Source organism: Cebus imitator, unplaced genomic scaffold (assembly GCF_001604975.1).
Source record: "Cebus imitator isolate Cc_AM_T3 unplaced genomic scaffold, Cebus_imitator-1.0 Scaffold156, whole genome shotgun sequence".
Lineage (NCBI taxonomy): Eukaryota > Metazoa > Chordata > Mammalia > Primates > Cebidae > Cebus > Cebus imitator.
In genome coordinates, this window is record NW_016107471.1 from 1,089,935 (window position 1) to 1,106,748 (window position 16,814).

General features: G+C 34.7%; 1 protein-coding gene across 1 annotated transcript in view; it reads left to right on the plus strand.

The window, feature by feature from the left end:
- PTPRQ (protein tyrosine phosphatase receptor type Q) overlaps positions 1-16,814 on the plus strand; it is a 255,887-nt gene that overhangs the window by 198,524 nt on the left and 40,549 nt on the right. The window contains exons 41-42 of the mRNA XM_037743831.1: positions 8,404-8,503; positions 11,152-11,280. Coding sequence (XP_037599759.1) covers positions 8,404-8,503; positions 11,152-11,280 — 229 coding nt within the window. The remainder of the gene's footprint in view (positions 1-8,403; positions 8,504-11,151; positions 11,281-16,814) is intronic.

Sequence of the window (16,814 nt, forward strand, 5' to 3'; positions counted from 1 at the left end):
AGAAAATCTAATAGTATTTGTCATCTTCCTTTAAAAGATGGATGTTCCATACATTCTAATCTGGGCATAGATTTTGTTGGAGTATTGATTCTGTGCTGAGATTACTAGCATTATACCAAATACACATTTCTTTGGTTATTTTAATATATAATCTTAAATATAAACTAATGAAAGAGAATTATGCTTGTGGAAAATTTCCTTAAATAACCCTAAAAACTATACTCTTACAAGTGCTTTTTAATATAGTTATTTATTTTAAACAACTCTTTCATGACTTTCTTTCACTTATACCCATCTAAATCAGGCCTACATAAAACAGGAATGCAGTTTAGTCAGATGTATGTATATATCATCATCATCTCATTATCACCATTGCCATAGTCATATCTAACATTAAATATTCTGTGCCTGACATGCTTCTAGCTCTTTGCACATATTCACTGGCAAACTCATCACAACTATCTGTTAAGCTATGTCAGTGCCCCAGGGGATATTTGGCAATGTCTGGATCCATTTTTCTTTGCCACAACAGAATGGTGGTGGTGGCGGTGGTGGTGCATGCTACTGGCATATAGTGGGCAAAGATTAGGAATGTTGCTAAATTTCTGCAATGTACAAAACAGCCCATAATGTCAGTGGTCCTGAGGTTGAGAAACTCTGACTTAAGCCCTAATGTTCACTCCATTTTACAAATGAGGAAACCAACGCTCAGATTCTTTAAGCATTTAAATGTCTAGGCCACGATTCCAACATCACAGAACAGGAATTCATAACACTACATTACAAATACAGGACTTAGACCTGGGTTCAAATCTTGGCTCTGCCACTTGAGAAAATAATTTAATTTCTATAAATCTGAGTTTCCTTTGTTGGGAAAATATTGATGAAAGTATCATCCTTGAGGGGTCGTTGAAGTTTTACATAAAACAACCTATATAAAAATATTAATATTTTATAGTTAGTAAATTTTTAATGTTTATTAGCTTTTTCAGATAGGTTACTATAAAATATTTTAGAAGTATCCTTATTTAGGAGAAATTATTTCTCTAGAATTTCAATGAGAGTATCACAACATTCTATATTGTTTGCACCAAGCCCTCAAAAGCCCCAATGTATTCATCTGTAATACTTTAAGGAACTACATGAACAGGGTACCTCTGAGGCACCACTTGAGAATGTGAGACTTTGTGTGTTGCTCAGTGTATCTTGAACTGCTAATAGATTTCAGTGTGAGTTATGACTGAAGAATCATTGTCCCACCATTTTTAGCCAGAAATTCTCATCAGATTGTGGAAATATTAATTGTATAAAAAGCCTCTACATCCTCTGCATAGTCAAGGAAACTTTGCATCTTGAATAAAGAAAGAAGGGACATATGGTTTGCTACACAGATGTTTGTAGAGAAATAGCAAATACCTTTCTTTGGCTAAAGTATTTGTTTCATTTCATTAAAATCATTGGTTTGATTAACTTTACCCTATAATTTCATCATTTTAAAGCTAGCTGATTAGTCTTGTGGCTTTGAAATTGTGTCAGGTGTTTCTGCATCTGATAGATGAGTCCTTCACACTCTGATGCCACTACAGTAAAATAAATGTCTTCTTGTCATCAACATAATTTCCTATAGGTTACAGCATTCAGAAGCCATCACTTCAGCTAAGTAGTGATCCTGGTGCATTTACCAATGGAAGGTAAAAAACCTAGACAAGACAGATAACTCGCATGTCTTAGGAGATAATATTTTGCAGGAGCAGTGCTGAAAGGCGCTAGCCTTGCTGTGTAGTGAGATGTTATCTTTCATCAGTTACTGGTTTCATACAGATTACTGATGGGAAGGCAGCATGTTCACTCAGTTATCTGAGAGGCAAAGTTGAGACATTCAGGGTAACAGAAATGACAAAGACAAGCCATAAAAGCGGGGAGCCCCAAGCATTGGGAACCATGGTGCACAGCAGCATGATTCTCTAGATTCTGCTAAATGGCTTCTCTCTGCCCAATGGTGGCCTCATCCAGCACTATAGGTAATCTCAGGGAGCTCCTCAGTGATGGTCTTCTCTTTCTTCTTTCCACTTACAGTCAAGGTGGTGGAATACAACCATTAATTCTGAAATGTAGCAGAAATACATAGTTAGTTTTCTGATTCCTTCTTTGGAATTATAACCACTGCTGCCCCAATCATTTAGGTATGAACCTTTGTGTGCTGTGGTAACAGGAGGAGTCTACAGTGGGTAAGATATGTGTAATGAAGGACAGAGCACAGGATCCTGCCAAGGCTAAGGAAGGAGGGACTGGTGAAATGTAGACTGGACACAGTATACAGGAAGGCACTGGGCTGCTAAGGGATAGTGACAGTGAAGGGTCCTATGTATCTATTATCAAATAACTCAGAGTTCAGTATATTATTCATATGCCAGTGACATAATGACAGTCTTTCGGGCTGCTCCTTAGAGTGATCTTCCAGGGACTCTCTCCTGAGAGATAGCAGCTTTGTCATTGGCCTTTGCCCTACAATTCTTATTCTGGGTTGACCACATGGAGTTCTGCTATTTAGATAGATATTTATGTCTATCAATAAGGTACAATTATGCCTCTCAGAGACGTTATTATTTGGAGTTTAAAATTAGGGGCAAATACCATAGACTGATAAGCTTGCTTAGTTTGTAATCATTAGTTGTGGTGAAATGAGAATGCACCATTGGAGCAGAATTCCTCAATGACTAGCAAAGTAGCCCAGCCATTTTTCTGGTTAATGGATTTAACACCATCAGTTACTGTTATCACATTTGCTTTCTACCAGACTATTGAATATCATGATTCTATGGAGATTAGAGTCAACTTGATAGGTCAGACAATAAAGAAACCCCCCTAGAAGTGGTCCTGGTCCGTCTGACATTAATAGAAGACTATAGATCAGGGGTGTTCAATCTTTTGGCTTTTCTGGGCCACACTGGAAGAAGAATTGTCTTGGGCTACATGTAAAATACACCAACACTAACAATAGCTGATGAATTTTAAAAAATCATAAAACCATATCATACTGTTTTAAGAAAGTTTATGAATTTGTGTTGCGCCACATCCAAAGCTGTCCTGGGCCACATACAGCCCATGGGCTGCGAATTGGACAAGCTTGCCATAGATTCAAAAGAGTTCTTATTAAAAGAACATTGCCAAGAAAGAAACTCTAGAGGAACTCAGAAAGAAGTTGACCAATTCTGCAATGGTCAGTGCAAGAATGGTTTCATGGCTGTGAGGATGAAGGCAGGCAAATAATAAAGTGCATTCATATAATACCCCTGGTGTCATCAGAAGATGACAAAGGGTGATTGAGTCCTTTTTTCTCTCTCAAATATGTCATGTGCTGGGATATATGAATCATTTGCAGCAGGCTAGGGACTCAAACATTCCTAGCAAGCCTGCTGAAGACATATGTGTGTATGTAATCCCAGACTACAGAGAGAAGTCTAGGTCCCTTGAAGGTCATCCACCCACCAGGGGATAGGCATTCATTCACTGGCATTTTGCACACCACAGGCAGTGAGCACTAAGTGGAGTTGCCTATCTGTTGAAGCTTTAGGATTTAAGAGCGTTTGCAAGGCTGTGTTTCCACAGACCATTGTGATAGCAATTTTGCCTCTCAGAGATGTTATTATTTGAAGTTTAAAACTAGGGGCAAAAGAATCACCATCGACTGATAGAAATGTTTAAGTTTAGTGAGAGAGGGCTCAGTAGAGCTTCACTGGATGAATAAGTATGAGTCTGTGGAAGAGCAGTTTGCATTTAAAGAAACGTTTATGGCCTGTAGGGATAAACAGGGAAGATAACATATGCATTATTTTAATCTTAAATAAATACTTAAACTTATTTGATTTTGTTTTTACTCAAGATTGAGTATTGGCATTTTTATTAACAAAATTCACAAGAAACGTTAAACTTTTTGAAAAAATCCTCCTTGGGTGCTTCAGTTTATGGAAAGTGCATGTAGGCAATGTTTTGATTACAAGGTTTAATTATAGAGGAATCCTGTGATTTGAAAACCAGACACCCGTTTCTGTACCTTACAGGGCTCTCATTAAAGCTGAACACGATGAAACCTTAAACCTCATGGCAAAGGCACCCTGTGATTGTTTTCTTTTGTCATAATACTTCTCATTTCATTACTATGCTAACAATGAAAAGTTCCAATGTGCTCACATAGATTCAGAAATAGGGAGTTGCTATACATCTTTTCCATCCAAAGGATTACTTTTCCGAAGTCACCAGAGGAACAGAGGAACATTGTATTTTATAAAGAGACAGTGATAATGTGGTAGTGAACCTCACAGACTCTGTAGTCAAGACAGATATGTTTCAGGCAGTCTTAGTATATATCGAATTTATGAGATTGTGGGATAGTTACTTAACAAATTATTTTTAAGTTCTGAAATCTTATTTCTAAAATGAGAATATTAATACCCACTTCAAAAGCTAACTAGGAGATTATACCAGATAATAAATGGATGAATGAATATGAAATGTTTATTAATAAATATACCTGTCATTGTTTATTTACCAAGCCTTGAAGGGGTTTTACATATCAACTCATGCATCTTCACAGCAACTCTGTAACACTATCTCCTATTTGCATGTCCCCAATTTCTAGGTAAGAAATTTGAAGCATTGTATTTTTTTAGCAACTTGATCAAGGTTTTTAACCATCCCAAATGTGGTGATAGAACCTGCCTTCAGACCCAGGCAGCGTGACCGCAGTCAGTGCTGTACTTGTAACCATTGCACACACTGCCTGCAAATCACTAAGTACCCAAGTAGCTCCCAGTTTGTTACCATGGGTGATGTTTCTGCTCCCACGTACTTCCTATCTTTGCTATACCATTTTCTCTTCTTGATATTTTTAATTATTTCTAGCTGCTCTCTTTTCTCACACTTTTGTCTTGGCCTTTGAGGTTAGCATTCACAGATGAGCATGTGTTGTTTTTGTGTGCAAAGATATCGTTTCTTTTTATTTTTTTAACACTGAATAATGTGACCTTTTCTTACACCCTGGTAAGCACTTTACTAGCTACTTTTAAATTTTTGCCTGTCTATGTGGATGAAAATGACGTTCATCCCAATAGGGTGTTTTAATCTATATGTTTAAAATTTTATTGACTGTTGACAAATTATACATGTATATATTTATGGGGAACAGAGTGATGCCATGATGTATATATACCATGTGCAATGATTAAACCAAGTTAATTAACAAATCCATCACCTCAAATACTTATCATTTATTCCTCCTAATTTTATTTCTTGAATTATGAAATCGAGCAACTTTTTGTAAATTCTTTGTGCAGTGTTTGAGTATCCCAGGTGACTAGCACTGGGCCAAAAGAGAAGATGAGCCCCCTATTCTTTAGTCCTGTTATAAGAACTGATTTTTTGTAATAATAAGAAGAAGAAGAAAGAGGAGGAGAAAGAAGGAAGAGAGGAAGGAAGAAAAGATTCTCCATTTTATATGCACCTATATCAGGAGCCAGGAATTATACTATGAGCTTTATATCTCATTGAATTTGAGCTTCTTCTTAGAGAATAGGCTTAAAAACAGATTTTAAAAATTGGATACATATGCTGAATTTAAATAATGATGACTTCAGCCAGAAGGTGATACTTATGAAAAATTAGTGCTTTATGATTATGATTTGCCAAATTATAGTAGTACAATTTATCATGCAAACAGAACAATTTAACATGATTTGTCACAGAATTTAAGTCTAGTCAGAAATGACTGTGCCTATTACAAAAAGAATCATGTTTATATTTTTAAGTAAAAGGATTCCATTTTCTAATAAAGGATTTGGAGAAGTGATTTCATTCTGTACTGTGAATGCTCTGTGTGTCCAAGCATAGCAGTGAATCAGAAAGTGTACTTGATAATCAGGGAACATTTTGTCCTCTCTTAGTGACACTTTTGTAATTCATGTGCCCAAAGGATTACATATTGTTTATTAATATATTATATGTCACTTCCTCACTTGGCCAGTGCTTTGAAATGGTAATCTAATATGAAAAAAAAAATTTTGTGTGGTCTATGAGAACGTTTTTTTCCCAGTGTTCTAAGGCCCAGTGATTCATTATTACCTGATAAAGAGGATCCTTTATTCATCTTCATGCCTCATTTCCCAAGTATATTCAATTAGAGTCACCATGTAAAAATTCATAAATCAAACAATTTATATTTTAATGTATAAAAAAGTGTATCTAAAATACTTTATGTGATACATGCTGTTTTCCCATTTTTTAAATTTAGCTGGAGATTCTAGCAGACCATCAAGTGTTGATAACTGTTTTAAATTCAGTATTTATTCAAATCCACCCTGCAGGATAGCCACAGGAACCTGTTCATATTGGTAATATTTTATTTGTACCAATACAGGACAAAAAGATGAAGCATTAATACTTGCCTATTTTACAGATAGATAACCTAGTTTGTCACTTGACTGTAATACTTTTTTCAGTGAAATTTGTTTTATTTAGGCATTTGTTCACTTGTTTCTGAAGTAAAATATAACAGGAAGCATATTCCACCCCTAAATACTTTAGTATATTTCTCTAATAAATACGTTTTTATTATATCGCTGCAGTTAAACTTAACAATAAGTTATTGATATTATTTAAGCTACTTGTATATGTTTTCAGATCACCCTTTGATTTTTTATAGTTAATTTATTTGAATCAGCATCCAAATAAGCATTTACACATTATCTTTGATAGTTCTGTTTCTTTTCCCCCATGCCATAGACTCACTGAAGCAATCAGATAAGTTGTCATGTAGGCAGCCCCATATTCTGGATCTGTCTGAATGCTTTCTCTTGATGTCCTTTAGTTTTTTTTTTTTCTTTCCACCACTTTCTTATAGATTAGAAATAAGATCTAGAGGTTTGAGTATTCAAGGTCAACATTTTTGTCAGAAGTACTTTATAGGTCTTGCTGACTAGATCACAATACCCTCCATCAGGAAGTGTTGAATATCTGATTGTTACACATGATGCTAAGATTGATCAGTAGGCTTGGTGGCAGCAGCAACAGTATGATCCTTCAGTGGAAAGTTGGTTTTTACCACTTATAACCAGCAAATAATCTACAGAGTGGTATTTTGTCATCCTGCAAATGTCCAAATTCCGATTAACCTTCCTCCTAATCATTTTAGAATACATTTATGTTTGTTACCAGAATCAACTATTTCACTAGAAATACCAATTATTAATTTCTAATTTTATCACTCCTTTAACATTTATTCAACAAAATTCTCTTCTAATAACGATCTTTATTTCCTTGACTAGGGCTGTTTTTAAAAATTCATGAAATATAGTTAGTATAAGAAAGCCAGAAAAATATACATTTCAATTACAAATTAATTATGAATATTGACACCAAGGAGATGGTCTAGTTATAGCCAGTGTTTACAAATTAGTATTTTTTAGCTCTTGGGTACTAGGCATGATACCTGGGTGATGCAGTAACCTGTGCAGCAAACCCCCATGACACGAGTTCATCTATGTAACCAACATTCACATGTGGCCTCCAAATCTAAGACAAAAGTTAAAAAAAAAATCAGCACTCTTGTTATTTTATTTTATTAAATAATATTATTTGTTATTTTCAATCAATTTCTATTTTTATTCAATATAAGGCTTACATTCTTCCCTCTTTGGCCAGTAGGACCCCTTCAGTAGGATCATTTGTTTCTTTTATACCAGTAGCCTTTTGTTAGCTTCCTAGATATCTAGCACCATTATATGTCTTGAATTTGTTTTGTTCCTTACTCCCACTTTGGAATTACCATCTTTCTAAGGTTCCCTGGTTTCTTCGGTGAAAACTACAAATATGTTGAAGATAGAGCCTATGGAATTTCCTCATGTGTTTTGGGTGTGTTCTACGAAAGAAAGAGTCAAAGATGACTCCAGGGTTTTTGGTCTTAGCAGCTAGAGCAAGGAACTGTCCATCAACTGAGAAGTGGAAGGATACAGTTGAAAGGAGGGAAGTGTACACATTCAATTTTGGACACACCGATTTTAACATTTTAAGCATACTTCCAAATAAAGATGTCTAGTAGGCAGTTAGATATATAAGTCTGAAATTTGGTAGATAAAATCTAAGTAGTCATCATGATATAGATGAAATTAAAACTATAAGGCTAGATGAGCTCACACAGAGAGTGAATTTAAATTAAAAAAAAACAAGAGGACTTAGGACTGAGCTCCAAACTTAAAAAATAGAGAGGAGGAACAAATAAGTTGCTACATTTTACTAGTATTCTTCAGGAAAGAATATTTTCTTATGCCAAGAAATTTTTTTTTGGTAGTTTGGGATCCAAAATAGTATTCCATCCTAATATTTAATTATCATGTTATCCCTCTTTTCTAGGGGAAGGACTTTCAGAAAGAACTGTAGAGATCATTCTCTCCGTCACTTTGTGTATTCTTTCAATAATTCTTCTTGGAACAGCTATTTTTGCGTTTGCAAGGTAAGACTTATTTGTGCTTACATTCCAGGATGCTTTATGGGCATTATATCAGTCACAGGAGACAGAAGCCGCAACAGTTACTTGAATGGGAAACACTTTACTTTTTATATTTTTAATAGACAGATAAAAATGTATTTATCATGTACAATATGATACTTTAAAGTGTATGTGCATTGTGGATTGACTAAATCTAGCCATAAAAAAGAAAGAAACCCTGCCATTTGAACAGAAGACATTTAATTTAAAGAATTGTTAACTAGAGAAATGGCTAACTACTAAACAGAGTAAAAGAGAAATCTAAGAGTCCAGAAGTAGCAAGCACAACAAAGCAGCTACTTGCTTTAATTTGAAGGAGAGAGGACAGTAAAGGAACTAAGAACCGAAATAAGTTGTCTCCCAAGATTTACATGGAATCACTACTGCGAGCACATGCAACCTATCACCTATCAGTTAGCAAAGAAATATGACAGAGGCAAGGAGCTAGAGCTGTTCCGTAGAAGCTACCCATCTTTATTAGATGGTAGGCAGCCTGGAATTGGTAATAAAAGCATCCCATTCTTGCTGAATGGTGTAGGTGAGCTGGTACTACTTGGAATCATTCACCAATGGAATGGGCAGAACGTTCACTTCAGAGGCAACAAGAGCTCATCCAGGTGAATTGCTGGACTCTCAATGAGTAACAATAATGCAGGACTGGATCCCAAAAGGGCAGGGTTTTCCTCTTCCTCTGCCTCACATGGTCACTCTAGTGCCCTCTATTGACAAAGCCTAACATTCTGCCCGCTGGCAAAGGAGAAATATAGGTTCCAGCTCCAAAATCAAAGAGCAGAGCAAAAAAGATGAGGTTTGGAGATGATGAAAGACAATAAAGTGAAAACACAAAAGCAGAAGCTTTCAGGCCATCTGTCTTTTAAAGTAATTTATAACTCTGATAGGTTTAATTTAAAATATCTCAATCAGGTCTAAATATTAAAGTTTATACAGAAAGAAATCTTTTTACAATGAGAACAACACTTGTAAAATGTCCAGTTTCCTTATATAGTAGACCCCCTTCTTATGCTTACTTTATGAACATGTCTGTGCTGAATTTTCCAACTACATCTTTCCATTCTCAGCATCAGCATCAGCATCCTAATTCCCTTATTATTTATAGGACCTCATCGGAAATCTTACTTCCTGACCTCAAAATCTAGCTTCATAAGTCAGATTGCCAAGTTAAAGGGACCTTACGTTTGTAAAGATAACCCTTCTACCAATTTCCTAAATAGTTCGATAGACCATTTTTATTTCAACCGAAGAATGTAGTTCTGTATTCTAAATGCCATGTATCATGTTTCATCTTGACTCCCGTAAAGCATCATTTTAATAGATTGTTTGAAAGGCTCTTGAAAAAATATATTTTCTCTATACCCACATACTGTTCAAGATTTAGGCAGAATACAGTAAAAGAGTCATTATTCTAGGTACTTTGAATGCTATACTGTATGAAATATGGTCCTTTTCCCTAAGAAGTATGCACTGGCCACATTTATATAATTTCCCTGCTCTAAAATCTTCTCTGACTTCTCATTTCTCTACAAGATGAGCTCCTTATGTAAGCAGGAAATGGTCCTCCTTATTCCCTACAACTGTCCTACATACTAGCTAAAGGGATCTGTTCTCACCTGAACATTCCTTGGGCTTTTTATACATTCTGCTTTTGTTCAGTCAACCTGAAATGTGCTTCCTCCTCCTTCTTATCCTGGAGCATCCAAGTCAAATTCTACTTCTTTACTTCCTCTAAATAATAATAACTATAACTTATGTAACCAATCAGGCACTGTGTTATGATTTGTAATTTGAATCGTTTTTCTCTTGTTTACGCTTTTTCTGCATTTAAATCTTGCCTCTCAACTAAATTGTAATGTCCTTGAGGGTAGGGAACATGTTTTATACTTTCTATATCATCCTTGATACCCAGCTCTCGAGAAATACTAAATATTTGAAATGTGAAAGAATAACTAAACATTACTTTGTAATATACCCTATTGTGTCATGGAGAAATAAGCATGTAAAGGGCTTAAGATGAAAAGAATCTGATTTGATTCTCAGATTCGTGTGACTTTTATTTTGAACCTGAGTTTTCTGATTGTAAAGATAATATCTACTCACAATATTTTTAAAAAATTTGATGATAGTTTGAAAACAATTTTTACATATTTTCATGCATGTAAAAATTTTCATATATGTGAAAACAATGGTGCATTATCTTTTAGCACTAGTATTGATAGCACTGAACTATTTTCACTTTGGCATATTTCCTTTATGTGACAAATCAGTGAGATAGCTAGAGAGAAGAGAAACAAGATCACAGCATAAGTCTTCTTGGTTCTACATTTTAAATGTACCTATGGCCCAGGCCTTCTATCAACTAATTCTTATGGAATTTGGAACTTCATCCCAATAACTTATTAAAAAAGGAAAGTACAATAAGTTCGATGGAATTAAAACAAGAAAAAGAATTTGAGTAGCTATAAATTTGCAACATATTCAGAGAGGTGATTTTAACCAAGAAATTATTTGTCTAAATGTCTTTACTTGAAAGCTAAACCTAATTTTATGTGCTTTCTATGACACTCCCTTCTTGGACTTTACTGCAATCTTTTTAGAATTCGACAGAAGCAGAAAGAAGGTGGTACATACTCTCCTCGAGATGCAGAAATTATTGACACTAAATTCAAGCTGGATCAGCTCATTACAGTGGCAGACCTGGAACTGAAGGACGAGAGATTAACGCGGTGAGCACACTCCTCTGGGTGAACTGTGGTCCAGAGGGCCTGAAGCCATGACCCTATTCTGATCTATGCTTGTTGGAAGTGTTTGTGGGGCTCCAATTTACACAGGTCACAGAGATCTTCTTTCAAAGAGTGACCTCCGTCTTCTACACACTTCTCACTGGTGTTCGGAGAATCACTTAATCTTCCTAATATTTTGAGTTAAATATGAACTTCGGACTATAATGTTCAGCCAGGATTATTTCCTTGAGACAAATATTTTCCCACATTAAACCTTTGACATTATGTTGAATAATTCATTTCATATGATAGATTTTTACATTTAACTTTTCTGGAAGTGTCCACATTTTCAATCACAGGTTTAACTTAATTAAATTTATAATTACTTGATAATTTATGTATATTTTTATAAAAGCCTTTTATAACTATTTTAGTATAAAATTACATAAAAGTCTAAGTTGCATATATTTTTAAATTGCTTTGTATTTAAAAATTAAATATAAAGTAAAAAGATACCTTCAGAAGGAAAAGTTAAAACGTGTGCTAAGTATGTTTCGTTGTTACCTATTAGAAATAGTAAAGTACATAATTTTTAAGAAAAATAATTATAAATTCTTTTAAAAGTATAAATTATTCAAAATGTTGGCACGTTATAAAACTTTGTCTATTAAGATAATTCATCAAATTCTTAACAAAAACTACCAGTAGGCTATTTTAGCAAGTTTATGTTTTTATACAATTCAATAATATGTACTGCTTATAAGCACAAACTAATTGTCACCAGGTACTTGCACAGCCCTGTTAAATTTTTTTTTTAAATATTAATTTTGAAAATACAGCATCAAAGGTCTTGGACTCAAAAATAATTATTCATTTTAGTTGTCACTTATTAAAGTTGGACTTTTTCTAATAGATGGACTTTGCAAGTATATTTCCAGCCTATCTAAAAATATCTAATACGTGCTATAGAGGGAAGTGTCATTTGATAAGTAAGATCCTTCCAAATGCTACAAAATGAAGGTTATTCAATGTTATCACTAAATTTCAGGGAAATATGCTTTCTTGGATATGAAAACTGACTTTTTAAACATTTGGATGTTGATCTTCATGTTCTGGTACAGTGGTCCTGTCCACAAATGGATAGTACTCCAAAGATTTAAGTGTCAGATGATGTAAATTACCCAAGAAAATAGTTTTCTATATAAGAAATATTGGCCAGGTATGCTGGCTCACACCTGCATTCCCAGCACTTTGGGAGGCCAAGGTGGGCAGATCGCCCGAGGTCAAAACCAGCCTGGCCAACATGGCAAAACCCCGTCGCTACTAAAAATACAAAAATAAGCTGGGCGCAGTGGTGAGCGCTTGTAATCCCAGCTACTCAGGAGGCTGAGGCAGGAGAATGCCTTGAACCAGAAAGGCTGAGATTGCAGTGAGCCAAGATCATGCCATTGTACTCCAGCCTGGATGACAGAGCGAGACTTTGTCTCAAAAAAAAAAAAAAAAAGGAAATATTATGTATTACCCAGTGTAACTCACCTAAGTAAAGCCGTATCATAGGAACACAAGCACTGCTACTACTAGACTGTGTCTCAATCCTTAAGGAATCATTCTGCATCATCAAAGAAAGTTTCTCCTCCTTTCCCCCTATGGGCCAAATGAATTGTAGTGGTATCCTCCCAGCTTCCTTTCTGCACACCATTCTCAGTTCCTTGTGCCCCTCCTCAGGCCTGTGTGGCTCGTCCCTTTCTTCTATACCTGACAATGCACAAGAGATAAAATTCAAATTTCTCAGTGCAATTAATTTTAGCTATTTGAACAATATAGTTGAATCTGTTCATACTAAAATGTAAACTTCTAAGACCAACCCCATCCCCAACACTGGTAGGACATTTTCATTTTGTTAAAAAAAATACTTAGTTACCCTTGAAAAGTCCTTAATAAGTATATATCCAGGAAATATAATAAAGTGAAAAAGCTGTTTATTGTGTCATGTTTTTAAACAGACAATAATGGAAAAAGTATTATTTATCAAAGAGGTTACATTCTAGGCAGACTGTGGTGAGATTCAATCCCCTAAGCACTAGGTATTTTCACAGCTTGTTCCTTTCACTACTTCGGAATACTAAATACAGCCATTATAAAAAATTAGAAATGGCTGGGTGTGGTGGCTCACGCCTGCAATCCCAGCACTTTGGGAGGCCAAGCAGGGTGTATAACCTGAGGTCAGGAGTTTGAAACCAGCCTGGCTAACATGGTGATATCTCATCTCTATTAAAAATATAAAATTAGGCTGGCATTGTAGCATGCATCTATAGTCCCAGCTACTCAGGAGGCTAAAGTAGAAGAATCGCTTGAACCAGAGAAGTGGAGGTTGCAGTGAGCTGAGATGTGCCACTGCACTCCAGCCTGGGTGACAGAACGAGACTATCTCAAAAAAAAAAAAAAAAAAGTTTTTTTGGTTTGGTTTTTGGTTTTTGGTTTTTTTAGCAATGACTGTGATGGCAGCTACAGAAAGTTTCACATTATGGAAAAGGTGGGCAAGGAATGTAAAGATAACTGTTGGTTGTTTATAATTCAGGGTCCACTTTATTTGACTTTCACTCCTCATTATTTATTTTTCTACTTCTATGTTTATTTACATATTGCATTATTTGTAAAAGAGTTTAAAAGTGAAATAATGTTTCAAATATCTTTATTTTGTTACACACAGAGAATTATTATATATTATCCCTAATAATAGCAAAATTGGAAATGCTAGTTTCCATGCTTTTCACTTTTTCACTTCTTTGTTGTGTTTCTGGTATTCACAATTGTTTGTAATTCCAGTGTCACATAACAACATGCTTTGCTGGATTTCTTACCAGACATGCATTAAAATAACAATTAAGTGATTTGGGTATCAATTCTTCAGTTCTGTGCCCAGCTTTACTATTTATGCAATATTTTTATATTAATAAAGCCACTAAAACATTAGCCAGTAAAACTAGAAAAATTAATGATCCTATAAATAGCTGCATGTATATGTGATTGGGTTCTGTCATTTGGTGAAGTTCTAAAGCTCTTCATCTGTTTTGAGGTGTTTGAATATCTAAATCCATTAAAAGTTAAACAGGGAACTGATGGTAGATTCTAGGAGTGAGAATCAAGAAGTTTGAGTTAGCTCCCAAAATTGTCGGCAGACTTCCACCATATGTCTTTGTTATCTGCAGGAAAGAACTGCCATAATTTCTCTTAAATCTACTCAGCTAATAGGCCAGGCACGTGGCTCATGCCTGTAATCTCAGCACTTTTGGAGACCTCGGTGGGTGAATTACCTGAGGTTAGGAGTTCAAGACCAGCCTGGCCAACATGGTGAAACCCCATCTCTATTAAAAATACAAAAATTAGCCAGGTGTGGTGGCACATGCCTATAATCCCAGCTACTCAGGAGGATGAGGCAGGAGAATCACTTGAACCCAGAAGGTGGGAGGTTGCAGTGAGCCAAGATCACACCATTGCACTCCAGTCTGGGCAACAAAAACAAAACTCCATGTTAAAAAACAAACAAACAAACAAAAAACAACAACTACCCAGCTAACATATGTTCTCTATGCTTTCTCTACTTGATTCTTAGACATGTCCTTTTTATTCCAACTTGGCAAATAACTAATCAATAATTAATATATTGATAATTAAATTAAATAATCAATAAATAATGATCGATAATTAAAATATTAAATTTAGGAAGTTACCTAGTAGGCAAAAGTAAAACAAAAAACAAACATGGTGCTTGGTACTAAGTCCTCTTGAAGATTTGTGGTTTCGTACTTCAGGTATTATTTAGCTATTTTATACTCTCTGCCTGTATATTTACATTTTTAAAGCCCATTGTGTAATTTTTTTTATTTGTAAACTCTTGTTATTTAATTATGTTCCACTTTGTTTCACAAAACTTTTGAAAATGCCTTCTCTCGGTACTATTTCTTCCCAAATGAGAGCAGAAGTCAAATAATGATGTATTACTCTTTAATTCCATGAAAACATTCAGGGATATACTAAATTAATGTTTTAAATTCTCAATTGGAATGATATTTATATTATGCACAAAATTATTTACATTTTATGTTTAAGTTTAGATAACAAAAACTATATTTCTTTGAAAGAATATTTAATATTTTGGGCTCATCTGTTTCACACTTACCAAATTAGGAAGTGATCCTTGGGTTTTGTTATTTAATAAACATAGAGAACAACATTTTGTGATGGCTCCTGCAAAATACCACCATGTAGCCTATTGAAGTTAGAAAGGTTACAAGCTCTTATTGGCAAGATCAGCAGGCAGAGATACGCATAGGTAAGACAGACCTGTATCTTTAAGATCACTGAAACTGACTCATCTTGTGGATTGTCTTTAACTAGTTTAACTGTAAAACAATTACCTTCCCATGAGAGTTACATCACTTATAATTAAACAACCTAACAGAATTTTCATAAGCTAAAGATGCTATTTGCTAAATAAGCATTTTTTTTTTTTTTACTGTCTTCTTTCTACATTTAAGTCGTGGAGGTTTTGTCTCCTATATAGACTAAATCATAAAAGAATAGTAAAACAACATTAATCAACATCACTAATATTCTTACTTGACAGAAGCTCAGTTTCATCTAGATATCAATTTTTTTTCAAAAATTTTACACACCATTTCATACTAATTACCCTGCCTATTTTAGTTGAGTGAATGTAATCGCATATTATTTTAAGCCTCAAAGCCCAATCCAATAATCACAAATAGAATTAAAATTCACAACAAAATAAAGCAAAAAATCTAGTGAGTTGGAACAATTTCTATTTTAAGAGAAACTTTCTTCAATAATTTTCCTTCTTCAATAACTTTAGAAGTATACATGTTAAATTGTTATTCAATATATGGTTATGTCTTCAGAAAACTTACTGCTTAAAAGAAAATTCTACATATGTACTTTGTAAACTGTAAAGCAGAATAGTTTTGGTATTGTTATTATTGTGATTCATATTTGTAAAATTGAATACTATCTCAGTCTACTTTAAAATATAGAGTTTGCTAACAAAATAATGGCTAGTGTTTATGAGCAACTACTATATGTTAAACTCTGCATGTAGTGATTTCACGTAACTCTTTCGACCCTTAGCGGTAGGTACTCCTATCCTCATTTTACAGATGGATTTTTAAAAAATGATGGTAGGACAGGCTTAAGTATCTAAGGTCATACACCTAATTAGGAGAGCTACAAGCTAGCCCAGGTCTTTCTCTGAGGTATCAAGATATGTGTGTGTGTGTGTGTGTGTGTGTGTGTGTGTGTGTGTAAAGCATACTAGAGAAGATCAACGTAAACTTTCCTAAATAGAAAAAGACCCACAGAATTTTTTCTCAGCAGCATTTTCTATGTTGAAAATGAGTCTAAGGAAAGAGGTAACTCTTTGAATTTCTTTGTTGTCTCATAATATGAAGTAAAGAAGTGATAGCATTTTAATGTTGACTCAAACTTGCAGAAACTGGAAAACTTTTAGTAGTACAATTTTT